At 54.5% G+C, this 26,131-nt stretch overlaps 5 protein-coding genes across 5 annotated transcripts; 4 read left to right on the plus strand and 1 right to left on the minus strand.

Moving 5' to 3' along the window:
- Positions 1-752: 752 nt before the first annotated feature.
- On the minus strand, positions 753-1,858 carry CkaCkLH20_06670 (uncharacterized protein; the record flags this gene model as incomplete). Its single annotated transcript, XM_038889387.1, has 2 exons — positions 753-1,492; positions 1,552-1,858. 2 exons carry the CDS (start codon positions 1,856-1,858, stop codon positions 753-755), a joined length of 1,047 nt encoding a protein of 348 aa, XP_038745199.1.
- Positions 1,859-2,673: 815 nt separating this feature from the next.
- On the plus strand, positions 2,674-4,012 carry CkaCkLH20_06671 (uncharacterized protein; the record flags this gene model as incomplete). Its single annotated transcript, XM_038889388.1, has 2 exons — positions 2,674-3,121; positions 3,171-4,012. The coding sequence occupies 2 exons, from the start codon at positions 2,674-2,676 to the stop codon at positions 4,010-4,012; spliced, it is 1,290 nt and encodes a 429-aa protein (XP_038745200.1).
- Positions 4,013-6,279: 2,267 nt separating this feature from the next.
- Positions 6,280-15,550, plus strand: CkaCkLH20_06672 (major facilitator superfamily transporter; the record flags this gene model as incomplete). The annotated part of the gene is made up of 7 exons (XM_038889389.1): positions 6,280-7,960; positions 8,018-8,168; positions 12,995-13,458; positions 13,554-13,742; positions 13,823-14,091; positions 14,156-14,874; positions 14,938-15,550. 7 exons carry the CDS (start codon positions 6,280-6,282, stop codon positions 15,548-15,550), a joined length of 4,086 nt encoding a protein of 1,361 aa, XP_038745201.1.
- A 1,571-nt stretch (positions 15,551-17,121) lies between these two features.
- CkaCkLH20_06673 (phospholipase a2) lies at positions 17,122-18,969 on the plus strand (the record flags this gene model as incomplete). Its single annotated transcript, XM_038889390.1, has 1 exon — positions 17,122-18,969. The coding sequence occupies one exon, from the start codon at positions 17,122-17,124 to the stop codon at positions 18,967-18,969; it is 1,848 nt and encodes a 615-aa protein (XP_038745202.1).
- A 3,341-nt stretch (positions 18,970-22,310) lies between these two features.
- CkaCkLH20_06674 (uncharacterized protein) lies at positions 22,311-25,513 on the plus strand (the record flags this gene model as incomplete). Its single annotated transcript, XM_038889391.1, has 2 exons — positions 22,311-22,406; positions 22,508-25,513. The coding sequence occupies 2 exons, from the start codon at positions 22,311-22,313 to the stop codon at positions 25,511-25,513; spliced, it is 3,102 nt and encodes a 1,033-aa protein (XP_038745203.1).
- Positions 25,514-26,131: the final 618 nt, after the last annotated feature.

A 26,131-nucleotide genomic window follows, 5' to 3' on the forward strand; every position in this document is an offset into this window, starting at 1 on the left:
GCTTGTTTGAAAACACCAGATCCTTTGTCTTTCATAGCAACTATCCGTGTCACCTATCCGAAGTCACAAACTAACGGCTAATCTCGAAATAGGAATGTTTGTTTATTGAACCCATTAAGCGGCCGTTCCCGCTCCCTGTTAAACTGGGCTTTCGCTAGGTAAGTAGGCCTATTAGATGCCAGGGCATGATACCAGAAGATTTCTAGAAGATTCCGAATTGGTATAACTACTAAAAGCTGATGCAGAACCATCGACCCTTTTGATGAAGGCCTGCATTGCCGGCTCGGGATGAGTCGAGAGCAAGATGCGAGATACTGATATAAGCTTTAAAAGACTGTACCCCGACTTGAACTAGGAAGCCCTTACGAGGGGAACCTTTTTACTCATGGCAGGTTGGCTTCGGACGTTGCACAATGTCCCTAAAAGTAGAAATTTCTTTTCCGTGTACACAAGCTCTTTTTTTCTGCTTTTACTAATCTGCCCACAATCCCCTCAGCTACAAATGCAATTCCAGGCTGTCCATCTTGCTTCCAATCCGTTTTCCCGATATCGTGTGGTTGCGACGCTGGGCAATGATTTATTTGCGGCATCCCGCTTTCGATGAGCGTATTTGCAAATTCTGAGAAAATCGTTATCCTGCTGTTTTGCACAAGAATAGAATTCTCTCGACTTACCCAAATCGAAATGAATCCTTTCCAGGCGTGTTGAATGTGCCTTTTCAGGCCACCACAAACCCTGCCATGACGTGTCCTCTAAAACTTTCTCCGAGGCGCCTTCGTAGGAGATTCGTTCAATTCGGTGGTCTTCCTGAATGCGGGCTTGATGGGACGCCAGGGAGACTCGGGAGGGCTCATCTGCTCAAGACGCTTCATGGCCTCCCAAAGCTCCTTGTTGGTCTTCAATGTACCACACTGCTCCCACTGTCCGAACTGGTGCCAAAGGATGGCGTGGGGAGACGCGACTTGCTTCGTCTGCTTCATGTCGTCCACCCAGAGGAGCATGCCGGTGTACAACCGCTTGGCCAAGTTGACGGTCTGGATGTTGACATGCTGAGACGCAGAGCCCCACGTCAGGACCACTTTGTTCAGGCTGGTGTTGATGCTGATGCTGAAGTACATCTGGAGGCTCGGGAAAGTTTCGTCTTTGATCTTCTGAAGGACGATCTCGAGATCTCTCTGTCCTGGCAGCTCGGCTTTGTCGAGTTGGAGAGGAAGGTTGATCTCCCAGGGGCCGACGTTTTGCGAATGCTGGAACTCGACCAGGAACGGGTTGCTGGACCAAGCGGTGTTCAGGGTCCAGGAGGAACGCGTCTCGACGGGGTGGTAGGCCACGGTCTGGATGTGAGCGATGAGGTTGGGGATGGCCGCCGACGTGAGCCAGTGGTCCTCGAGGTTCTGGTGAAGCTGGGACCAGCTGACATGAGGCTCAGCGATCTTGGATGCCGCGCACTTGAGCCACTCGTAATCGTCGCTCTCGGGCATGACGTCGGACGCTATGCCGTGTGAGTAATTCCGCCGCTAGGTGAGGTCGAAGCAGCAGGTGAGTACTTACCTAGATTGTCTTGTACGAAGACCATGAGATCGCGCAACAAGACATCCCACGACATGAGATCATCGTACTCATTCTGCTGGAAGAACGTCTGGATGAGGATGTTGACCTGCTCTGTAGAGTCGGGAAAATTCTTCTTCGTCTTGTCCTGGGTGTCCCAATAGAAGAAGAAGAAGGCTGTTCGTGTCGTCTGTCGCTGTGCTGCGTGGTGCTGGTGCTGGTCCTGTGAGTTTTGTGAGTTGTGATGTCCGTGGAGGAAGTTGGAAGATCGGTAGGGTTGGGAAGAGCGAAGATTGCTGACCCTTTTCAGTATCCCTCCACAATTTTACAGGCGCACAATATACTTCTCTAAGTACATCAGAAAACTTTGAGCCTTGAAGATGTAAGTAAGAGAGGAAAGGGCAGGTTTCCAGCGATAGCGTCTCGCTTCATAACGTGTGAGGCAGAGAGGGAGTTGATGAAATGATGAGAAGAAAAGCATAAGCTACCTTAGTCCGACCTGCTCGAGATGAAAAGGAAAATGTTGGGTGACGGTCTGAAATTAGACTCGGAGATGGCTGGAATATTTTCTGCCATTTCAAGGAAATATTTCCTTGAAACCCCAGTCCCACCCGATGCGGTGATGTAGATCAGGCACTGAAGCATCATTCTGATGACACTCGATATCTCATTTTTTCAGTACAGACATATAGTCCTATCTCTCTATATATCTTCATAAGCTTGGTGATCACTGCATGAATTAGCCTCAAGCCCTCCAATCTGGTGAGCTCATAGGCTTCTGGACTCCGAGAACAATCCCTGAGGCGAACCACGAGCGGTCTGGTACTGATGTTGGATGGGAATGCAGTTCGAAATGATATAATCTCTCCGTTCAGTATATCAAGCAGTCTGTAGTCTCTTTCGACTTTCTCAATTTCATATTTATAAGTTTGAGAGACACTGTTGACAACAAAGCACATGACATACCGTTTCACGAGGTGGAAAGAACATTCCAGTCCCTTCACCTGATGGATAGTCTGACGCCGCCGTCCTTCAAAATACATATACTCATTTTCTCCTCATCCCTTCTCTAAGACTTCCAACTTCACTTCAGCCAACACCTCAACCACCATCTCACTCCACACGATGCTGGAAGACATCACACCATCTCCAGACCTGGAGGCTCTCACAGCCAACTACCCAATCCTCTCCGTCTACCTCCCGCCCTTCTTCAGCGCCTTCATCTACCTTTGGCTATCCGGCCAGGCCATCCGGTGGTTCTGCTTCACCATGAACAGCCTGCAGTGCGTCTACATGTACCTCTTCCCCCACTGTCTCTGGCTTCGCCGCCTGACGCGGAGGGTGCTCAAGCAAAACCTCAACGACACGAGACACTCTCCCTTCTACGGAGTCGACACGTTTTGTTTTCTCCTTTACGACATAGAATCCGTCGGTGATGATGCGAGGAGGAAGCTTTGCGCCATTCTGTCTGCTGCGGAACGCGAGCGAATAGTTGATGCGGAGGACGCGCAGGAGGTGCCGTGGTGGGATTATCTCCCCTGGCGAATCGTCCAGGCCATGAAGCCCAGGACCAGTGAGTCCTAGGACCAAAAGGCAGCCTGGATATTGCTCATCATTTTCAGTTCTCAGACTTTCCCGACGTCTATCTACCACTGAGCCCGTCTCGATCATCTACGGCGAAGAGACCTGGTTCGAAAGCCCGCCACCAGAAGAGAACCTGCCATTACTCTTGGACAAGAAGATACTAGCCCTGATATCACAGCCAGTTAGTTCATCCCAACGAACGGACGCCATGAACGAAGTCACGAGCAACCTCAACGCCCTACGTCACGACCTGGCACAACAAATCCACGCCGCCCGCCGGCCCCGCCAGTTCACCCCCTCTCAATTCGCAAAATGTATCGAATGGGCTTGGACATCCAACCCTTATCTCGTCGACTTCCAGAAACGTTACAAAGTGCCCAACTGGGGCGTACCAGTCCCGATCGGCCTGTTCGCAGCCGACGCCGACACCCGGTCCCGGATTTTCAGGCCCCACAATCCGGACCCGAGGGGCAACAGTGTTCGGATCTCAGTGGATCCTGAAGCCGGCGCGGCGCGGATCGAGTTAGATGAAGACTCTCCCAGTTTTGTGAGAAACTTGGAGGGCACTGTCAATGAGTTCCGAGTGCTTCACGTAGAGCTCCTCACGTCTTTCAAGGAACTCTTCAAACCGGACGAGAATCCTTTCACTGAGGCCACGAGGTATTCGCATCCCCGGGAAGAGCAGCGCAAGGCGCCTCAGACGCTGGAGGACATCGTGCAAGAGGCATTTCGAAGAGTTGCGAAGAGCACTGGTGAGAAGATGGACTCCGAAAGGAACATCTTGGATCACTGGAGGGCGCTCAAGGCCTGGCGCCCCAAGTCTTTTGATGAGCGCGACCGGTTCTCGCCGCTCCCTCCCCTGACTGAGAGAGTTTTCTGAGCCAATAAGGGTAGATACCGGAATCTGGTGTCCGATCGGAGTAGGATCCGGATTCGTGGTTTGCCTCACGGTCCCCAGAGGGCACTTCTCATCACATGACAGTCATATCATTCTGAGCCTTGCTGCTGCTGCAGCTTCTATTAACATACCCCGGTATCGCTGGTTTCGTCTTCCGATGTGGTCGGAGAGAAATTATCGTGACCCGTCAAAGTCGGCGGTTGACCGGTCGGCGTCATCGGTGATGTACCAGGGTATGAGGAGATCAAGCTCCGAGCATCGACTTGGCAGAACGGGTCGAGGGCGATCACCTCGGCCATGTTCCATCGCGGCGATTCGCGAAATCGCAGGGGAATGCAGCCGCCGTTGTGCACCTGGAAGAATTTTTCACCGCCCCTTGCCGACTGTTCTCTGCAGTCCGGCGGTTTCGCGGCGACAATGTTTTTCTTTGTTCGCGACGGATTGCCATTCTCGACCTTTCCGGGGATCGGGAAGCGATTCAGACGTGTGATTGGTCGAGGAGACGGAATAGGAAGGGGGCACATTGTGAACGCCCGTCCTCCGCACGTGGAGATCTCCATTATGCATTTCTGGAGGTGGATGTGTGGTACGTAATTACATAATCTTTCCACCAAGATGGTGAGAAATGAATTTTCGGTTGGAACGGTTCGATTGGCCAACGGGGGTGATCCGATCTTGCAGCTGGCGCAGTCGTAACCATGGCGAGGGGACGAAAGTAACGTTGGATGGCGGCTCGTACGACGCCTCCACCGTTGTGGAATACCTTGTGGCATTGAGACCAGCGAAGAAAAGAAGTTAGTGGTCGGAGACTCCTGTTTGTCGGTTCACTTGAGGCTCAGGAAATGGAGACGGCGAAAAGGTAGAGAGGGGCGGTAAGCTGAGTTCTTGATCAGCTCGGAATGCCTCGGCGGTGCAAAAGTATGTTTCATCGACATTCGGGCCGTCGAGGAAGGATTCGGATGTAATGATGCGGCTGGCCAGGCTTGGCTTCAAGGTTCTGGAGATGGGATGAGGCGAAAGATGGAGGGGGGTTGCGGGAGTGGCTGACCTTGAACTGACCTCGCCTCCTGAAGAATTCCAGACCGCACGTGAAGCAGATTGAGGAAGCCCAATTGACCTTGAGAGAACGTCAATTCAATGTCATGTGCCGAATGTTGACCAAACAAATAATAATGCGGAGGGAAAGGAGGCGGTCTCTAACCGTCTCGCAGTAGTTCGGAGTCCCCGGACATAGGACGTCATAGCTGGAGCCGTTCGCACACCCGCATCCCGCCTTGCCCTGTTCGGCAGTCCGACTGACTGAGTGACAGACTGAATGGAGACGGAGGACTTTTTGTTGGTGTTGGTACGTGTATCCGGCAAGGTAAGGTAAAGGTAGCGGGAGGTGGGAATAAGCAAGAGAAAAAGTTTACGACCATTGATCGTCATCGAGACCCGCCTGCCCGTCTCGTCCAATGAGAAGCCCCGGAAGGTTTGTCAGGCACGGCGGACTAGAGCCGCCTACAAGGGAAACAAGCTTCGCTGCCGCTTTGCCGCAACTTGGCAAAGCCACACAAGAGCAGCCGCATCTTTTCTCTCCGTCGTTCTCACAGACCTCACCCATCTCCAACTGTCACTGTCAACGCAAGCTCGTGGATGGCGTCAATTCACACGAGAGCTCAGCCATGTGTCTCTCACAGCTCTCCGCGTTCGCTCTGACCCTCCTCCGGACTGCTCCTCGCATCCACAGTGGACCGTCCTGTCCCGATTATTTGCGGCTTGCGACCAGCAAAGGGTCGAACGTTTGGGCGACATGACCGGCACTAGTTGCTTTATCTCAACAGCGCTGCATCTCAAAGTGGGACTGTGCTGCGCTAGAGGTTGCCTGTTTCGCGCCACCCTCCTGCACCGGTGATGTCACGGGTGGGTGTATGTCCTCTGCTCTGGGGACACTGGAATCGACCATGGTACGAAGACCTGGAGAGTTGGGGCTCCATGGGCAGATGTTCCTCGGTCTCCGTCCGAAGTTCTGGATCTGACCTTGATGATGGGAAACTATGGTCGCTTCATAAAACCGCTGCTTCCCCAAGGTTGGCGATCAAACTATCCGCTAAGGTTGTCTCGTTCTCTGCTACTATACATAAGCAGGTCGATCGGCGGAGAAGGAATTGTCTCTTATCACCCACCTTCTTCCCCAGTTAACATACTCTTTCACCGGAAACAGGATACCATTCCATCCACACTGCGCATCTGCATGTTGACGGTCCAACATGTCGAATGCACGTTTCGCCGACGATCCGCCTCAGGTCATCAACCAGGCGGATCTTGAACTCGCCAACGAAAAGCTCGAGTCAAGGGAGAAATCTTCCACAAATGGAAACTCCTCAGGCGAGGATGCTATCGCCAAGGAGAACAAAGCCGTCGAACACGGCGAGAACGCCAACGGAGCCAAGCTTGAGAAGCTGGGCACATACGACAAGTACGAGATCACCGAGGACGACTGCTACGATGAGCTCGGCTACTCATTTCCCAAGTGGAAGAAATGGTTCATTCTCACCGTCATTTTCTGGGTCCAGGTTTCCATGAACTTCAACACCTCGCTCTACTCCAACGCGATCCCTGGTATCACGGAAGAGTTTGGCGTCAGCGCCCAGGGTGCCAGATGTGGTGCCATGATCTTCTTGGTTCTCTACGCCTTTGGCTGCGAGCTCTGGGCTCCGTGGTCCGAGGAGTTTGGTCGCTGGCCAGTTCTTCAGCTCTCACTGTTCCTCGTCAACATCTGGCAACTTCCTGTCGCACTCGCCCCCAATTTTGCCACCATCATGGTCGGCCGTGCCCTCGGTGGTTTGTCCTCTGCCGGTGGCTCCGTCACCCTGGGTATGATTGCCGATCTTTTCGAGTCCGATAAGCAGCAGTACGCCGTCGCCTACGTCGTCTTCTCCTCTGTGTTCGGATCTGTTCTCGGCCCCATCGTCGGCGGCTTCACCGAGGAGCACTTGCACTGGAGATGGTCCATCTGGGTTCAGCTGATCTTTGGTGTTGCTGTTCAGCTGCTTCACGCCGTCGCTGTCCCCGAAACTCGCACTACCATCTTGATGAACAGGATCGCCAAGAAGCGCAGAGCGGCTGGCAACCCCAACATCTGGGGTCCCGACGAGCTTGTACCCTTCGCCGATCGCTTCTCCGTCAAGGAGGTTCTCTCTACCTGGGTTCGACCTTTTAAGATGTTCCTCACCGAGCCCATCGTTCTGGTTCTGTCGCTCCTGTCCGGCTTCTCCGATGCCCTCATCTTCATGTTCATTCAGTCCTACGCCCTTGTCTACAAGCAGTGGAACTTTTCCACCGTTGACATTGGTCTGGCCTTCATCCCCATCGGTATCGGCTACCTTCTTGCCTGGGCTCTGTTCATCCCCGCCATCCGTCGCAACATCAAGGAACGCGAGGCTAAGCCCAACGACGACAGGGCACAGTACGAGTCTCGCCTTTGGTTCCTGCTTTACACTGCTCCGTGCTTGCCCATCGGCCTCATCGGATTCGCTTGGACCATTCAGGGCCCTCCCATCCACTGGATCGGCTCCATGGTCTTCGCCGCCATCGTCGGTATTGCCAACTACGCCATCTACATGGCCACCATCGACTACATGGTTTGCGCTTACGGCCCCTACTCCGCCTCTGCAACTGGTGGTAACGGCTGGGCTCGTGATTTCTTGGCCGGTGTGCTTACTCTGCCTGCTGTCCCGTTCTTCAGCAACATCGGTACCGAGACCGGCAAGAATCTCGAATACGCCTGCACGATTCTCTTCTGCATTTCGTTCCTGCTGGTCGCCGCCGTCTACGTCATCTACTGGAAGGGACCTACTTTGCGTGCCCGGTCGCCATTCGCTCAGAAGTTGGCCGGTGCCAGGGATGATGCTGGCGGCCGCCGCCTGAGCCATGTGCCTGGAGATGCCAGTGAGTTAATCTCAAATATTTCCAGACTGGACCAAGACGCTGACAAGTTTCACTCAGGCACTTCCGGTGCTGATGCCTCTGGACGTCCTCCAAACAGACGCCAGTACAGCCAGAACTCCAGATTCTTTGGCGAGAACCGCGTGACTCCCCGCGGTACCCCGAGAGGCACCCCGTCTGCCAGCAGAGCCAACAGCCCTTCCAGGCGCAAGTAAATCTTGACCGTCATGATATGTCATTAATTCATGGACCTCATGTAGTTTGAGAGGTTGGAAAAGTTGGAAATCAAATGTCTATTCTGCGACCTGCGATACCCCATGGCGCTAGCCAAGTTACCTAGCTCATTAATATAGTCGTAATTCAGATCATTCAGTATGAGAGACTTGTATTCTGCGCAAGCGAAGTTTGTGTGTATCAACTTCGAGTGCTCAATGGTAGAAAGGCTATGACGCGAAGTTAGGAAAACATATTATTACTTGTTCTTCAGCTAGGCGAACAATATCAAGCTCGATTGCACACGTGTCACACTCTCTACTTCAGATACGACGCAATACCCCTAATATCAGAGATGGTTGAAGCTGTTTATACTCTCCAATTCACGTGCAATAGTGATCATTAGTCCCGCTCATTCGGGCAGGCACTGTAGCCTCTGCTGCTGCTGCCTTTGGATTATTCAAACCACAGTAAGGTGGTCGGGGAAGGAGCTGACTCTTTACTAGGTACATAGGCACCTAAGTCAGCCTCTCCTCAATCAGGACGCCTTGCTCCCAGCAAATGTCAAAATCATTTTCCCTCTCACCGACCATGTCACTTTCTTCCCATCCATCGACATCCTTGCTGTTCATCCTTTCATCGAAGCTTGTTCTTCCACACTCAGAACTTCGACAACATGACTTCGAGCGGACTGTGGGAGCTTCCTTTCTTCCACCTTCAAAACTTCGACAACATGACTTCGAGCAGACTATTGGAGCTTCCTTACAAGCTGCAGGCCATGATCTAGAAGCTCGCACTGCCCGAAGACGAACCTGAGGTCTGCATCATAGCCTCGTTAGAACGTCTGCCTAAAAATATCGCGAGCTTGACGGTCAAAACGGCGTTTTCCAACTTGGCACACGTTTGTAGCGCCTCTCGGGAGTTTGTCTTCGACACCTTCCGCTTCAAATACTCTACATATGCCGGCCACAAGATGCCCATTCGTAGCTTTCGCCCAGATCTGGACACTCTCTTCGACACGCAAAGTATACACGTCTCCAACCCAACCGTCACGGCACTTTTGTACCAAGCGGAGCGGTTGTGCGATCGCTTCCGAGGGCTGCAGCATTTGGCGATGAGAGTGCCCGCCTACCACAACCTCGATAGCGCCCATTATTCCTCATACGATCCGTTGATGAAGGACTCTGCGGATTTTGAGGACTTTCTCTTTCGTTGCTGCGCACGACTATGATGGCCTCACGGTCTCCGCAAACTTCATAACGCCTACTGGCCGATGCAAAATGCAGCAGTACACCCAGAGCGAGATGCAGCAGTTGCGCTTGAAAGTTCACGACCTTCGGGAATCTTGGAGGATGTTGCCGTTTAATGAAGCATTCACCGTGCCATTCGAGTGGTTTCTCTATCATCAACAGCGTGACTACAGAGTGAGTCTGGCATCGGAGCAGCGCCAGCACCGAGTCGATATTCGGGTGCAGACCATCATCCGGTACAGCAATGGGATATGGCGCCGTGTCGGCACAGTCGACGAAGCGGAGGACTAAGATGTACTTAGTCAATAGTCCAAACGCATAAGCTCGAACAGATTATCCAAGCAAACGGAGTACGACCGAGGATAGCACTACGGAACGAGACCGACAAGGGCGATGTCAATAACGATACCACCAACAACAGGAGAAGCTGTTGACTCGCGGAGACAAGCAAAACATTGCAAGTCTCCATCGGACTATTCCAAGATGATACGCAGCTTAGAGTAGAGATGTCGGATCTCTGCGTTTCACGTGTATTGGGTTGGAGTCTGGACATAGGGATGTCTCCCCTAGTCAGATATGCCAGTAAGTCTTTAGCTGTGTAACGTCTTTAAGGCAACGGACGAGTTTGTATAAGTGCTCATGGAGCGTACGGATCAGTTGCTGAACCAGATCGCAGGAGAGGCCGGATCATTCGAGAGGCGTCAACTCCATAGTGCCATATCAATGCTATGCTATGTGAAAATTCATTTAGAAAACCAAGCGCTATGCTGATGCCGAGTTGAGGATGCACGACTACGTGCGGCGGCCAATTGGAAGCTATGCCCGCAGCATGTGTTCCCGACATTTCGTGCCGCGGAGACCTCCGCGTGGTGATTACTGAACGACGTTCTTGTGCGGGTTCGTAGTTGATGAAGCCAGCGTGGCGGCGTGGCAGAATGGCATTAACGGGTCTGTAGTTGAAGGACTAGTTGAACCTTCTCAGATCGACTACCACACAGTTGTTGTGATTGGCTTGCCCTACCAACTTCAGCCGGGTTACCCTTTTGAGACGGCACCATCATTGACAGTGTTTTTGCCATGACAGTTGCTTTTGAGCTTGACTTCAAGCCTCAGGCTGATCCGGAAATTGACAGAAACTTTCTGTCAATTATCAAAAGGCTTGAATGGCCAATTTTGACAGGGAACTCATATTTTCTCCCAAGACTTTGAGTATCGGTATTTCCGTTGCAATTTCATCAAGAGCGCGGGCTCCTCTCTTTAGAGTTGGACCTTCCTGATATCTGTCGTATAGCAACACGAGTTCCGGTGGGCGATAGCGTTGCAATAGCTCTTACAGTAAGAAGAAGAAAAGTCTCGTCGATGCGACCTCGGAGGTTGGTAAGGAGACGTTCGTCTGAGTTGCCCATTCGAGGACTCCCGAACCTGTCATTCTGTCGCGAAATGACCGAAGGGATGGGTTTGGCCGGGTTGTCGTCTGTTGATTCGACGCAGCCCAGCCTATCGGCGTGATTCCTTCTCGAGGCATCCAGACCGACAGAGTTTCTGCGCGCATTTCGCTCGCACGTCGACCTGAGGCGAAACGGGCCCCGTCCAACAAACCTGAGGTAGGCAGCGTAGCATCAATTTGTAAGCCGGGCTCGCTACGCTACAGCCACAGCGTGGAAATGCAGGATTACTATGCAGCGAAAGAGCAGCGAAATCGGTGTTGGCGACTGACTCGGTGGGAGATGACGGTGGGGGTGCTAAGGGCTTTTAGAGTTGCGCGCCGTTGGAGAATTTTTGGGCGCTGCTGGGCTCACTGAGAGTTCGTGGTCGTCATCTCCTGGGATGAAAGGGGGGGGTTAAGAGTGAGGAGGGAAATAAAAGATGAGACTGAAAATATGCAGAGGCCAACACCAGTTGAAGGCGGACTAGGACGTGGGACGAGCGTTTATATAAAATTGCGTTACGCCCTACCCGTTGCTATTGCGAGCGTCACTTGGGGAAAAGATTAATATTTCGGTCTAATTTGCGGTCAGCAAGCCAAGGTTTTTCGCGGAGGAAGAAAGAGAGACCCTGGGCCTCCACCACTCTCTCTCTCTCCCCCGGATGGGATGCGACGCGGACGCTTCGCCCGAATTTCGACCGTGGAGACGCCAGAGATTGACGGGAGAGGAATGAGGTGGAATCGGCTTAAGGTTGGGGGCATTTAGACTTCACCCCTAAAACACCAGACAAGCATCAGGTCGCGTCGGCGCTGACCATCCCTTTGGGTATAAACCACCTACACGCCCATCCGCGCACTCCGACGGACAATCAAAAATATCCGCCAATTTGCGCAATTCGAAGGGAAGCCGGGAGCCACAGAGAGAGAGAGAGAGAGAGAGAGAGAGACACCAAATTTTGACCGGGGAAAAGAGAGCCAGCGGCAAGCCAAGGAGAGACAGAGAGACAAAGACGAGAAGAGGGGGGAAAGACGCTAGGAAACCAGCAGGTCGACGACGAGCACCAAGGAAAAAAGATCGGTGAGACAGAACTACGGTCAGTAACAAGCTGAAGGCAAGGTAGGGGACTCACCATCCATGACATTGGACTGGATTGGATTGGATTGCACATGCTTTTCCGGCCCCCAAACCCAACCGCCCACCACCACCACCACCACCACCCCAAACACCGCACAATCAAGTCCCCCCCGTCCCAAATCCCCATCTCCGCTTGAAGCACGCAAAGACGCCCTGCTGGCCTTTTTCTGCAGCCCTCTAACATTTTTTTTTCGCGCATTGAAAGGGGTGGGAAAAGAAGAAGGGCCCTCATTTTTGGTTTCGGCATCGTTCTCGGTTCCAACAGCTTGGTAAACGGTAAACCCCACGAGGAAGAAAACAACAGGCAAAAAAAGAGTTGCACGGCAACGGCCAACCGCACGCCGAACAAGTCCGGGTTTTATTGCCAAGAAGGACGTAGAAGGAAAAAATTTAAGCTGTTATTATGGACCAGAGCCCCGAAGCTCAGCAGTCACCGCCAGACGGACAAGCGGCGAACCGCGGGTCCGACGCACTTCCGAGGCCGCGTCCGTTGGCTTGCACTCCATGTCGGCGCCGCAAGGTACGTTGATGAGATTCGTTCCCCATCTTTGCCGCTCATGGCCCTTGGACGGGCGGGAATAGCACTTCATCACTGGCTGAGGGGTTTTGAATGGACGATCGTTGCCGGTGGGTTGGCTCAGTGAGCCCAGTATCCGGGTATCTGGGTTCGTGTGAGGCGGACGGGAAATATATCTGAACTTATGATGGATCTTGGCTGACGGCGGACCGGCGATCCGGTACGGCATTCTTACAGATCAGATGCGACCACAAGACGCCAATCTGTTCCAATTGCGTCAGGTATGGCTTGGAATGTACCTGGCCCGAAGGTCGACGCTCCTCAGGACGGCGTCAAAGGCCGTGAGTTTCTTGCCCCCTTTTCCACTCCATCATCATCTCAGGAACTACCCCTACCCTTATCAAGCATCCTCTTTTTGTATCCGCCCCCGCCTGTCACATTGCCGATCTCCCTTCAGACGTGGGACTCGCAGCTAATACGAGACCGAAAAATCAAGGCTCTATGAAGATGTCGTCACAAGACTGGCCCAGATGGAGAGGCTCGTGGAGGAGCTTCAAACCACCAACCAGCCGGGGACGACTCCTCCGCAGTCCAGCGAGGTTGCGATGACGGCAACACCGACGACATCAAGCGTCTCACCTCTGATTGCCACAAACACCACTCCACCGGCACCGCCGGCGGCGGCAACGGGCACGGCAACGGGCACGGCAACGGGCACGGCCAAAGCCTCCTCCGCCACGGCGTCGGCTTCGGTTTCGGCTTCCCACTCCCCCCTGTCGAGGCGGAAGGCCAGTAGCGCAAGCCCGTCGTCCGGGAACCCTGACACGTACCCGTCGCCGCCGTCCGCCACCTCCTCCACCGGCGCAAGGCCGTATTATGTGGGGGCTCCCAGTGAGCAGGTGGTCGCTGCCGCAGGTAAGAAGAGGCCCTCGTCCAGCAACTTCCGCTTCAAGGTCGAACGTCTATTCTGGAACGAAACTTCCAGTTGTAGTCGACGACGACAACTTGCGTGAAGATGACGATAAAGAGAAAAACTAACGCGGTCGACCCCTTAGGCGCCTGCTCGCTGCTCTCGCCGCAAGGCCTGAACCAGATCGAGCTCCTCATTGGAGACTCGAGGTTCAGCAACGCCCTGAACGCTTTGCAGCCCAGCATTCTGGCAAACAACCCGGAACCGTACTTGACACCAGAAGACACCAACCACCCGCTACCTCCTAACCATGTCATCATGGACTGCGTAAACGGTAAAGACACTTTCCCCCCTTTCCCGAAACCGTTGTGAGCACACAATCAGAGAGCGCGAGCTAATCATCTTGCTTTACAGATTATATGGTGACCATGAACGCCGGTATCAAACTGTTCCAGGAACACGAAGTGCGAGCGGCGCTGCGAGCCTACTTCCACGGCCAGCCCATCGCAGACCCGGGCTGGCGGATGGCCGTCAACTCGATCATCGCCCACACGCTGCGCAAGAGGAACCGCATGCGCAACAAGGAAGAGTACGAAAAGTACATCCACAACGCGCTGGGCATGATCCCGAACGTCATCATTCGCTCGCCCTCGCCGCTCACAATAGGCTCGTTGCTCTCAATCGTGAGTTCCAAACTCATCTCACATCATTCACCACAACTGGCAAAACTGACTGTGCTTCTACCAGATCCTGTACTACAGCTTCATGTCCGAGAATCACATCGCCCTGACGGTCCTCGGCCTCACCGTCCAGCTGCTCCTGATGTCGGGCTACCACCGCCCCGAACCCGACCTCGCCTTCGCCAACCCCTCCAATCTCAACCCCGTAGAGCACCTCCATCGCCGCCGCCTCTTCTGGCAGGCCTACATCATAGACCACGACCTCATGCTCCGCATCGGCAAGCCCCCGCTCATCAGCGACGACTTCCTCCTCGACCTCCCCGAAGAGCATCCCGCCGATGGCTACAGCATGTACTACTACCCCAACAACGTCACCCTCAACTTCTTCCTCCAGCAGATCCGCCTCGCTCAGATCCAGGGCCGCATCTCGTCGGCGCTCTATTCCAAGAGCGGTGTCCCGCCCTCGGAGCTCGAGGCCGAGATCCGCCGCCTCGACGCTGAGCTGCAGGAGTGGAGGGAGAGCATCCCGGAAATGATACATCCCGAACGCGTCGAGGCCCTACTCGACGGCGACTACCACCGCATGGTGTGTCTGACGACGCTGCACTTCACCTACTTCCAGCTCGTCGTGGCCATCCACTCCGCCGCCTTCCGCCTCCCGAGCCTGGACGACCAGGAGAGCATGGAAGCACCCGACATCGGCCCCTCCCTAGCCCTCTGCGTATCCGCGTCGAGAGCGGCAATCTCGCTGCTGAACTACCACCAGATCGAGCACCCGTACACACCGTGAGTCCTCCCGCTCTCATGTTCTCTCAAACATCACACATGCTGACATAACTTCCCGCATAGGTATCTCCTCTACCAGGTAGCATGGAGCGTGGACATCCTCTTCGTGAACATCCTCCAGAACAAGACCTCCCCCCGCGCCCGCCGCGACCTCGACCTCATCCGCACCGTCATCTCCTTCTTCGAAAAGTTCGACCCGGGCCACCAGTCCGTCATCTCCTACCAGATCATCGGCGTCATAGCCGACGTCGCCGCCTCCGTCCTCGCCAACACGCCCACCCTGCCCCCGCACATGCTCCCCGTCTCCCGCCCCTCCAACGCCATCGCGCCGCCTCCGACATCCATGCGCGGCACATCCCCCGCCACCGGCGTCGCCCGCCAGCAGGTCGCCGGGTTCCCTCCCGACACCGCCATGAGCGGCACCACCGCCGCGGCCGCCCGGACCGGAAGCAGCGGGGACGTCCTCGGCCCCATGACGAGCCTGAGCATGTCGGACCATCCCCCGCAGCAACAGCAACAGCCGGGGTTCATGGATATGGGCGGGATGCAGCCCGAGGGCCAGTTCTTCAACAACGGGTACATGGACATGTCGGACTGGCGGCTGCCGATGGATTACCAGCCGGAGCTGTGGCAGTTCGACAACGTCCTCGACGGCCGCTTTTCGGAACAGAACTGAGGCTCGGTTTGAGGCTTAGGTGTTTCTAGAATCACATCACCAAAAAGCGGCAAATCGAAAGATTCCAAATTACAGGGCCGAAGAATCGCGCGGGGCTTGGCGTCATCGGCTCCACAACGGGAGACCCGCCATCTCCAGAAGCAGCGCCGCGCCCCCCGATTCATGTTCTCACGCGAAGACAGGAACCGCTGGACCAGCCGGATCATGGCCGACGCTTGCCAACGTACCTAGCGTTCGCGCGAGAAAAGGCGCATCAGAAATCGTCAAGCACGCGATCTTTTGCCCGAAAAAGCCCCAATGACGGATGAGTTACCCGCAGCGAGCGAATCCGGCTTGAACGAAAGCACGACGAACGTAAGTCGCACAACATCTTGCGGCGCCGGACGGCGCATCATCAACAAGATCTCGCGTCGAACACGAATCCGGTCACGAGAACGGGCAACGACCGGCCGGCCAAAATTTGTCCGGACGATAGATCCCCGGGCCGGCAGTCAGACGAGCAGGGGGGGTGGCAGGTCGCAGGATGAGGTCCTGCCTTTGACTGTGTAGAACCGAGCGCCGGGGGAGAGAGAGAGAAAGCGAAACAGGACCTCGGTCCTGCGTATATAGTACGGATACGGATACAGATACCAGCATAAACCAAAACAGCAGGAATTGACTTTCATGTTCTTTTTCGGGTTAATTCACAATTGCTTCATCGCAGCAGCACGGGAGAGAGACAAAAAACATGTGAGACCCAAAACGCACGGATTCCCCAAAGTTGCATGTCTCGCTGAGTGAACCCCTGCGTCTGCCCTGCCATGTACTAGCAAAAACATCTCAGAAACATTCCGACAGGAAATTCCACGATTCCAAAACGGCTTTTCCATCTTGTTGAAATAACTTCAACATCTTCTTTGCTTACTCGTTGGCTTGCCGACACCCACCAAACAACCCCCGGTCGTGTTCCTTGCCCGGACGTGTTCCTGCAAGGAACACGCACTAAAACGGAATCCAGTCCGGGGATAATTAACAGAACACCAGAAACCCCGGCGCTCATGACGTCAGTGCGTTCATCCGGACTCGTCGGTAGGTAGGTAGTTCTTCGACAACACACGTCCCTCCTTTTTTAACCCCTTGCGAACTTCCAATTTCTAGACCGAGCGAGAAAGCAGAAAAAGCGCGGCGCGCACGCAAAGACAAATCACCTCGGGCTAGAAGGGAGGGGGGACTAACTAAGATAACGTTTCCTCCGTAAGGCCCTCCTCGTAAGGGCGAAAAAGAAGCGAGGAAGCGTCAGTCTGGAATGTTCAGACCCTGACTGATCCTTTCCTCGATCCGATCGCCCTTCTCTCTCCCCCCCAACCAACCAACCGCTTTTTTTTTCTTTTGCATTCCTCTTTTTCCCACATGCCGGACCTTGAGAGATGGAGTCCGGTGGAAACAGATCTATAATCAAACAATAACCCTCGCATTCTTTTCGAACCATTGACACACTTACATCGACGACCACCCAACCCAAGAAAACCTGTAAGACGACTACACCTGCTTAGTCGTCCACGACTAAGCGCTACCTCGCAATGCCCACCCCAATGGCGGAGAAGACGACGTCCGCAAACGACAGGAGACGTCGATCGGAAGCCCACCCGCCCAGGACGATACGCGAACGCTTCCTCCACTCGCTGCCGTACTACACGGGGCCGTACGGCGTGGGCTTCCTCGAGATCGAGGCCCCGGCCCGCCAGCCGCGCACCTTTTCCGAGCTCAGGCGCGACAACGTTCCGCTGCTGAGGCTCGACACCGTGCTCTTCTCCGTCTACTACCCGTGCACACTCAAGACCAAGGCCAACGACGACCCGGCGGCGGCGGCGGCTCCCGGGCGTCAGGACGGCAGCGCCAAGAAGGAAAAGAAACAGAAGCTCTCCCGGGTGGGATGGCTCCCGCGCCCGCGTGTGCTCACGTGCAAGGGCTACGCCAAGTTCATGAGCGTCCCGCACCTTCCCGTGACGGCGTACATCGCCTCCACGTCCATGTTCACCAAGCTCCCCGCCCTGCGGAACGCGAAGCTGGCGGAGAACTGGCCTGAGGAGATGCTGGGCGACGGCGGGCCGGCCGGGAGGGCCGCCAGGAATGAGGAGTCCACGTCGTCGGCCAAGCCGAGGTTCCCCGTCATCATCTTCAGTCACGGTCTCGGCGGGTCGAGAATGAGCTACAGCTCCATCTGTGGAGAGTTGGCGAGTTACGGCTTCATCGTCGTGGCGGTTGAGCACCGTGACGGCAGTGGTGCGAGGACATATGTCAACCTCCCGGAGCATCGCGAGGTCTCCGACAGCGACTCGTCGATAACGAACGCCCATGTCAAGAGCGTCAGCGCGAAGAAGGTCAAGAACAAGAAAAAAGGGAAGGAGGGCAACGATCAGCATTATTGCGTCGACTACCTCTTCCCCAAAGACAACGCCCAGGACACGGCACCCCACAACGCTCGCGGGGTCGACACGCAGCTGCGAACGGCACAGATTCAAATGAGAATGACGGAGATGGAGGAGGCGTATCGTGTTCTGGGGTACATCAACGAAGGCCGAGGACACGAGGTTGAAGCCATGAACCTGAGGAGGAAGGGCAATGTGGCCTCCAGCTCCAAAGGTCTGACGGGAATCGATTGGAGCGACTGGAAGGGGCGCATGTTTCTGGAGGATGTGACGATCATGGGCCACTCGTTTGGCGGAGCAACGACGGTCGAAATGCTAAGAACAGAGTCGCTCAGCTGGGTCGGTCAAGGCATCATCCTCGACGCTTGGGGTCCCGCCACGCCTCACCCGGGAGAAGACGCTAGACATCGCGTTAAGAAGCCACTCCTGTCGATCGGATCGGAGGCCTTTATGCACTGGCAAGAGAACTTCGACAGGCTCGTCGACATCTGCAATGAAGCCAGGGGAGAGGACGCACTGACTTGGATGATGACCATCCGGGGGTCAACTCACCTTTCCCAGACCGACTTCGCGATCCTGTATTCCACCTGGATGGACCTGCTGATGAAGACGCTGGTTAACCCGCTGAGGGCAATCTATCTCACGGTCTCGCCAGCGCTCGAGTTCTTGAAGATTACTCTGCCTCCAGAACAGACAAAGTACAACATGTGGGTGGATGAAAAGATTCTCAAGACAGCAAAGTCACCGTCAGCACCAGATGCTGTAGTGACGCAAGATCACCGCCCTGACGACAAGTGGATTGCGGTTCGGCTGAAAGTGGACAACGAGGCCAGCCTCCGGGTGAAGAATTGGCTTCGGCACAAAAGGCGAGTGTTATTCCGCAAGGGAGGATCCGGCTTGCCTCCGGGGCTGATCAACTGGGGCGAAGGCAACGAGCTCCTCATGCATTTCAGCCCAGGGAGCGAGCTTGTCGAAAAGTACGTGCGACAGCGAGAGCGTACGACGGATTAAATCAACGTCGGCTGGCTTACAACGACGCAAACTTTCTCGAGACGCAGTGAATCTGCTTGTTGGTGTTTTGGGCCGATTAAACTGGGTAAATGGGTAGCGATGTTGATGTTTGGCGTTTTCGGAGTTGAACCGAACCGACCGCATTCGTGGATTCGGGATGTTTCTGTAATCAATCTGCAGTGTTATAGAGTGTACCAATGCTGTAGAGAACAGCGTTTTGACGTCCTGCCCACCAGGAAGCCCACGAACTGGATCCTGCGCCAGATTGACGCGCCTCATCGTAGGAATTGGAAAGTCTTTGGTTGAAACGGGAAGAAACATGATTCCAAATGGTGTCATGACTGGGCAACGGTCTAGCAGCATGCAAGCCATCGGCATGGTCGGACAGAACTGTTGAAGCGCACAGCAGATCATAGACTACCCACGATACCAGGAAAGTACGTAGCTCTTCCGCGAAGGTATCTCGACGCGTCCCACAAGTGTGATGCTCGTGCGGCCTGCGCTTTGTCGTGAGAGGACGGTAGTCTTGGTTTGAAGTTTGAGGCGAGGCTCGGACGCCTTGCCGGAAAGCATTAGCCCCAGGAACGTTGGCGTCCAGTAAATTTCGATCGGATCGAATCAAGGGTGTTCCGGCCCTGGAGAAGTGATGTTGTGGGGAGAAATGGTTTCGCCGGCTGAGTCTTGGGAAACAAGAGTCAGAGAAAGGGTTGTTTGCCTGGTTTCTTGACGTGCGGCTTGGCAGCAGGCTTGTCGCAGGTGCATATTGCTGTTGTGCGAGAGCTATTTTCGTCTCTGCGGTGGGCTTGCAGGCTTGCAGCTTTCTTGCCACCAGTGTCTTTCGGACGAAATGCTATGCAGTGTCAGCAGCTCCCATGTGGAATAGAGCTTGGGCCAAGACAGAGCAAGGGAACCCTTCGATCGCATGCTGCGTGCTGCGGGATGGTGGTGTGGGAGGCGCCGCAAGTGGTTGATATGCAAGTGTCAGTTGATGGGACGACGGTAATACGAAGTGTGCTGTCAGGCACTATTGGATTCTTCCATGGAGCTGCAGGAGCAGGAGGCAGGTGGAAGGCCATGATGCGAGCTGTTAGGCGATCGGTAAACCATAACCTTAATGGCGAGCCAGAGGTCGGATGAGGAATTGGAGGATGCGGGAGAGGGAAAATGTCCGTGACGAAAGGCTATATTGTGAGCTGATGGGTGTATGTGCGGCGCGTGGGATGAAGTCTGGTGGCCAGCTTCGAATTCAGGTGAGGAAAGGAAATAAGGTGGGAGGGAGGCTTTTTGGCGGCGGCACGACGGGGAGGTTCGCAAGTGTTTTCTTCGCAAAATGGAACGCCGAACCATGTGGGGAAACATGGAGCAGAACCACCCATGATTGCTTCTTTTGCTGCAGCTAAGATTTTAGACGGGAAGGAATACTCACATTGGAACTGAAAGGCAACGGTCTGCTAACCTCAGAAACAAACGGGTGAAAATTAAGAACAAATGAGACACTGGAGGCATTTCCTAAGGTACCGTCCTCAACGTGCCCCGCCTTAGCTTAGATAATCGTCTCGTCGCCTCTCTCCATCCCGAAATAGCGTCCGTGTTAGGCTAGCCCTTGTCCCGGTGCTGATCAGCCAGGGGATGTCTGCCGGTCCTCGCTAACAGCGGGGCGGGGTCTGGAGAGCCAGGTGGCGCCTGCAGCTTTAGGTTCCCTTGTCGAGCTGGGGCTTCTAGGTAGGGTAGCCAACGTCCCGAAATCTCGTATCAAGCTTCCATCTTGTCATCCCACCTTTAGCAACATGCAGAGAGAAATCCTGAATCCCACCACACCGTTTCTTACCTCACTTCATACACTTCATGTGGCTAGAGACACAAAATCAGCCATCAGTATACTTGCAGACCACCTATCCGGCATGTCTTGCTGGCTACCAACTCCGCCTCCGTCGCTGGCAGTTGCTGTGTAACACCACCCACCAACCGATGGCTGTATGCGCGTCGCCGCTTTGCTCTCCTTTGTATCAGGCAATATATCCACGATGACATGGCACGGGAAGGTACATTGTTCTTCTCTCAACTGATAGTGCCAAGCGACAATTCCCGTGCGAGGGAGAAGACAGCCAATTCTCTTGCCAAAGCACGTCTCTCGTCTCTGGTACCTACCTTAGCCTCCCGTTTCCTGCCAGTCCGGCTGAATATGCACCTGTGCTTGCTTTCGCTTGCCGTGCCTGACGCACCTGTTCTTGTACCCGGCCCTCATCTCAGACCACAGAAGGCTGATCACCATCCCAACTTGCGTTGCGCTGACCTCTGACCTCTGAGCACCCTCAAGGAGTCAGACGTGATAGCCGCCGGGTCCTCCCATTGGCAAGCGACCAGCTTACGTTCTGTTGATTCCATTCCTTTGATCTGGAAAAGCCCTCCAGAGGAGCCCATCCCCATGGCACTCGTGGGTGATGCTCCAGTCCCCAGTCCGTGTCCCGCTGGATAGGTAAGCCATGGCCCCTCCCGGTTGTCGTGCAGACGAGATCTGACGAAATCTGATCATGAAGACGCTCTTGGGTCCTGACTTTCACCGGTTTAACTTCTACCTAGCTGATGTTCACCTACCTATTCTTGTGCTGTCTTGCCTCTCTGCGTCTGTGGCATCATCATCCCAAGCGTTTCCCCATAAACAAATTCTAGATCGTCCGGAGACCAGGGCACCTTGCCCGATCTGTGTTTCCTAGGTTCTTTTTCTTTGCTGCATCCCGCATTCGAGAACCACTTTTGGATTCCCGTCTTGCCGTTTCTCTTAATCAACCCCAGCTCCTTCCGGTCCACCTACCACCTTGCCTTACCTCACCCTCATTATCACCCAAATATTACGTTCGCTGCTGGCAATTGCTGCCATTTTCCTTCTCGTCACCGACTCTCTTTGGACATCTTTCCGTTCCACAACAACGTTACTTCGTCGCACTTCTCTCTTTGCCCATCCAGCGATCCAACTGCGTCTTAGCTCTTGCCGCCTCTTCTTCGTCTCATCAGCTCGCTCATTCACCGTCTTTTCCGGGCGCACACTTGCCATCGTCGACATCATCAACGCCATTCACCGTTGTGGGCCTGGCTTCGCTGCAACCTTCTTCTCGAACCGTTTTCCCGTCTTCTTTCACGTTTGTCGATCTTGCCAATCTCTTCAACAAACAAAAACAATCTTCACGAGGATATGACACCATCGAGACGCCACAACTAGCGTCGCCTTAACCTCTTCCTGTACTCTGCGACCGCTAGCCGCCTATCTTCTTCGTCTCTGACGCCACAACTCCGCCCGCAATATCCCATCTCTAAACCGCCTCGAAACGGCTTCGATCCCGACAATGACTTCTACGGCCGCTCAGCGAAACCCGGGCAAGCCTCGCCGCGACAGGTCTGACAGCCTTCAGAAGATGCTCGAACTGGAGCACCTCCAAAAGGTGAGCCATGCCCGCCCTAGTCTTGCGCCTTCTGCCTCGATCGCATCCACACCAATTTGGCTATTATAGCTTCCTTTCCACTAACACGCTTCATCTCGTAGCTCGAGCGTCTTCAGGGGCACCAGCACCAGCACCAGCACCAGTCTCTGCCCACGCCGGCTCACCAATCCCAAATGGCGTTTCAGCAGGTTCTGAGCCATCAACTTAATCAGGGCCGCCCTTCCCACTCCCCTCCGAGATTGTCGCCTTTTCCCACCCTGCATCCTCCACCGCAAGTGAAGCCTCTTGTTCCAATACAGTCTCGTCGGAGGGATACACTTCCGCCTCAAGAACCCGAGCCGCTACCCTCTGCCATGAAAGCTGCCCGCCGAACCATTGCCGTACCTTCGCTTTCAATCTCGGTGCCACCACCGGCCAACACACATACTGAGATCGATCGTGCATTGGTACCCCGGGAGTCCGCCGATCACAAGCACAAGACGGTCACGTTCCTGGGAGTCGATACCCAGGACGAGCCCAAGGAAGACGACGAGTCCTCAATTTGTCACTCCCCAAGCTGGGAAGCTTTTGGTGGGAAGAAGAAGAAAGAGAAGAAGAACGAGGACAAGATGCGCAGGAAGGAGAAGGAACAGGCAGAGAAGTTGGCCGAAAAGGAGGCCAAGTCTGTCAAGAAGAGACTGACAGCCAAACTGCACAAAACACCACCCGTCGCAAGACCTCCGAACTCGTCTCGGTCCATGTCCAGCCCTATCATGCTCGCCGATGAGAGACTTCGACCCGCGAGCACTCAAGCGTATTATGAAGCGCCGCCGCCCATTCGCCCTCAACATGCCAGACAGAGGTCAGATTCCGTGGCAATGCAGCTCAAGGCCGCCATCACCGGTCAGAAGATGCATTACCCTGGCAATGACGAACCGAGCTTCATCGGCGGCTTGAAGCTGGATCAGGAGAGACAAACAGCATCTGGCGTTCCGTTGAGAAAACCACTTCCACCGGTTTCTCTGGCGAATCAAAGGGCTCAGTCTTTCGGACCGGATGTAAGAGTGGCTGTATCTGGTGCCTTTAACCCTCCCACTCTCCCGCACTCTGCCTCAGACGGACCTATGGCGCCAGGAATGGAGCGCCAACAGGATCGTCCGCTTCGACCAAAGTCGCAGCATATCTCGATGAAGGTACCGTCGTGGAACCAGCAGTGGAATTCTCCCGCCGTACCGCCAGTTCCGGATGTCAGCAAGCTTCAGCAGTGGAAAGACCGGCCGACCCGATACCCAGTGCCTGTCCCCACTGATACTGAAGAGATTGAGCTCACTCTTGTCGAGCCCAATGTCGATTTTGAGCAAGATCGTGGTCGCAGAAGGGAGAGCTACGTGCACAACCATCGCCAGCAGAGCAAGGAACGCTCAATCAACGGATTCAACGACGAAGTCAGAGTGTCATCTGCCAAATCTCACTATCCACCTCAGGCCAACCAGAAGTACCAGCCTCACTCGTATTCTTCTTCATCGGAGACCAGCCCAATGGCTAACAACTTTCCTCCTCGTAACGGTTCTCTGACGAATCTCAACTCCTCCAAGGATCATCCGAGCCCGGGCGACGACTTCGTCATCTCCTTCCGTCTTCCTTACACACCTCCAGCTAACGATAGTCCAAGACACGGGTCATTCGATCGATCACTGTCTGAACAACCACCTATATCAAGGGAAAGAATACTCTCCAAGGAGTTTCCGCTGCCCCCCGATCGGTCAGAGTCCCGGGAGAGGCTTCCTCCAACCCCTGGAGCGGCCATCAGAAGTTTTAAGGATGCCGCCAAGGCGGCTTTCAACAGGGTCTCTCCCTCAGCCTCGAAGCCTCCGGTCTCCAACTACTTCACTCGCGCTGCACGCGACACGACTCTGACCCCGGATTCAACGTCAAGCTCGCGATACTCGAGTCTGGATCATTTGCCGCTGTCGGCGCCGCCTGTTCGGCCCCCCTTTGCCGAGTCTGCCGAGCCTAGCATGCCTTCGAGGGACTCATCAGCTCGCCCGACGGACAGGTCCTCCATGTCTTCTTTTGAGGAGCCGATGTCCTCGCCATCACCAGCAACGACACCAGACTCCTCAAGGCCTCAGTCAGAAAAAGGAGTTCACTCTGTGGATGAAGAAGTACGAAGAGTGGATAACGAGCCACTGGTGGTGGACAATGACGAGAGATCGTACAGACACTCGCACAAGGCCGCGATGCAAATGTCTTCTCCCGTTGCCTCAAATCCCAGGATCAGCCTTCCGCCTCAGATTCCGGTTCAAAACCATGAGGCTCATCTCTCCGAGCTTGAGGCCCTCGTGTCGGAAAAGTTCGGCAAAAAGGCTAGCGTTGCTGATTGCGAGTCGGACAGTGAGGCTTGTCTTACTCCGGCGTACACCGACACATCCAAGAATGGGTCAGCTTTGGCATCGCCAGCCACCTCTGTATCCATGGGAAGCTCTCAGGAGTTTGAACGCAAACAGCCTCACAAGGAGACTGAAGATGTTTCGCGAATGGTCGAGGAAGAGCTTCAGAATTTCATTCAGCGTCGCCCGAGCTTGTCTAAGAGCCGTTCGAGCCCTGATTTGGCTCTCGACACAAGTTTCCTTCCCAAGTTGAAGCACCAACCGCTGGTTCCGCGACCCCTGGTTCCCCCTCCTCCGCCACGTTCAGCCAAGCGAACCTCCAGCCCGACAAATAAGTCGCCAGCTCCTTCGCCTCTGTCCTCGGATGCGCGCAAGTCCATCGTTTCTCTCAAGGCCTCTTCAAACCCGTCGAATTATCTGGAGCAGGCCCGCAAGTCTATGCCGGTACCCCCACGATCGAGTCGTGCGTCTCGCGCGTCCATCGTACCACCGGATGGCGCCCCTGAGCCTGTTGCCAAGATGCTCGTGGAATGCTGCAGCTGCAAGTTCCTGCATGACATGCCGAGCAAGGTCTACGAATGCATGGCCCAACCCGATGGCATGGTGGAGGACCACAAGTTGGGAGTGAGCGGTGTGATCTCGACCACGGTCAAGTGCCCATGGTGCTCCCACGGAATGACCACCAAGTGCTGCGCCGGGTACGCAGCCGTAATCTACCTCAAGGAAAAGCTGCATTGAGCCCCCACATACGTGATGCGGGTTACTGATTTCATTGGCCCAAAATTGGATTTTTTGAGAGCTCTGGTTGAGCATACGCAGTCACGACGACAGGATTTTAGGAAACAGTAATAGCAACAATGGTGATCGATCAAGCTTGGTCAACGAGTTTCTTTGTACAAAATGTGTATATTAGTTCATAGATCAATCAGTTCTCGCGAGTGGCTGACATGAGAAACAATCAAATCACTATTAGCAAAAGCTTCTCGGATGTGACATGAAGTGGGTTAGATGGTTAGTTCTGCTGGTGGCCTTGTGTCGATGTTCTTGCATGGAAGTAACATGGACTACTTTTCAACACTCTTCTGGACATCCAGGGGTCTGTCTCACTTACTTTTGCTTCTACTCTGCTCTCTCGACACACTTTCTGCTGAGCAGCTTAGGATCTCGCAGTAACTAGGAGACGACTACCAATATAACGAAGACAACGAGAACAACGACGATGCAGATAGCTGCGTGCCCTTCTGAGGGCATCTAGAGAATACGCTCGCCCATGACATCTCCATACACCCCACTTCACCAGTCACAATAGGAAATGCGACTCCAGGCCATCGTGCCGCATGCCCCTGTCTTCAACAG

This window comes from Colletotrichum karsti (assembly GCF_011947395.1).
Source record: "Colletotrichum karsti strain CkLH20 chromosome Unknown Scaffold20, whole genome shotgun sequence".
Classification (NCBI taxonomy): Eukaryota; Fungi; Ascomycota; class Sordariomycetes; order Glomerellales; family Glomerellaceae; genus Colletotrichum; species Colletotrichum karsti.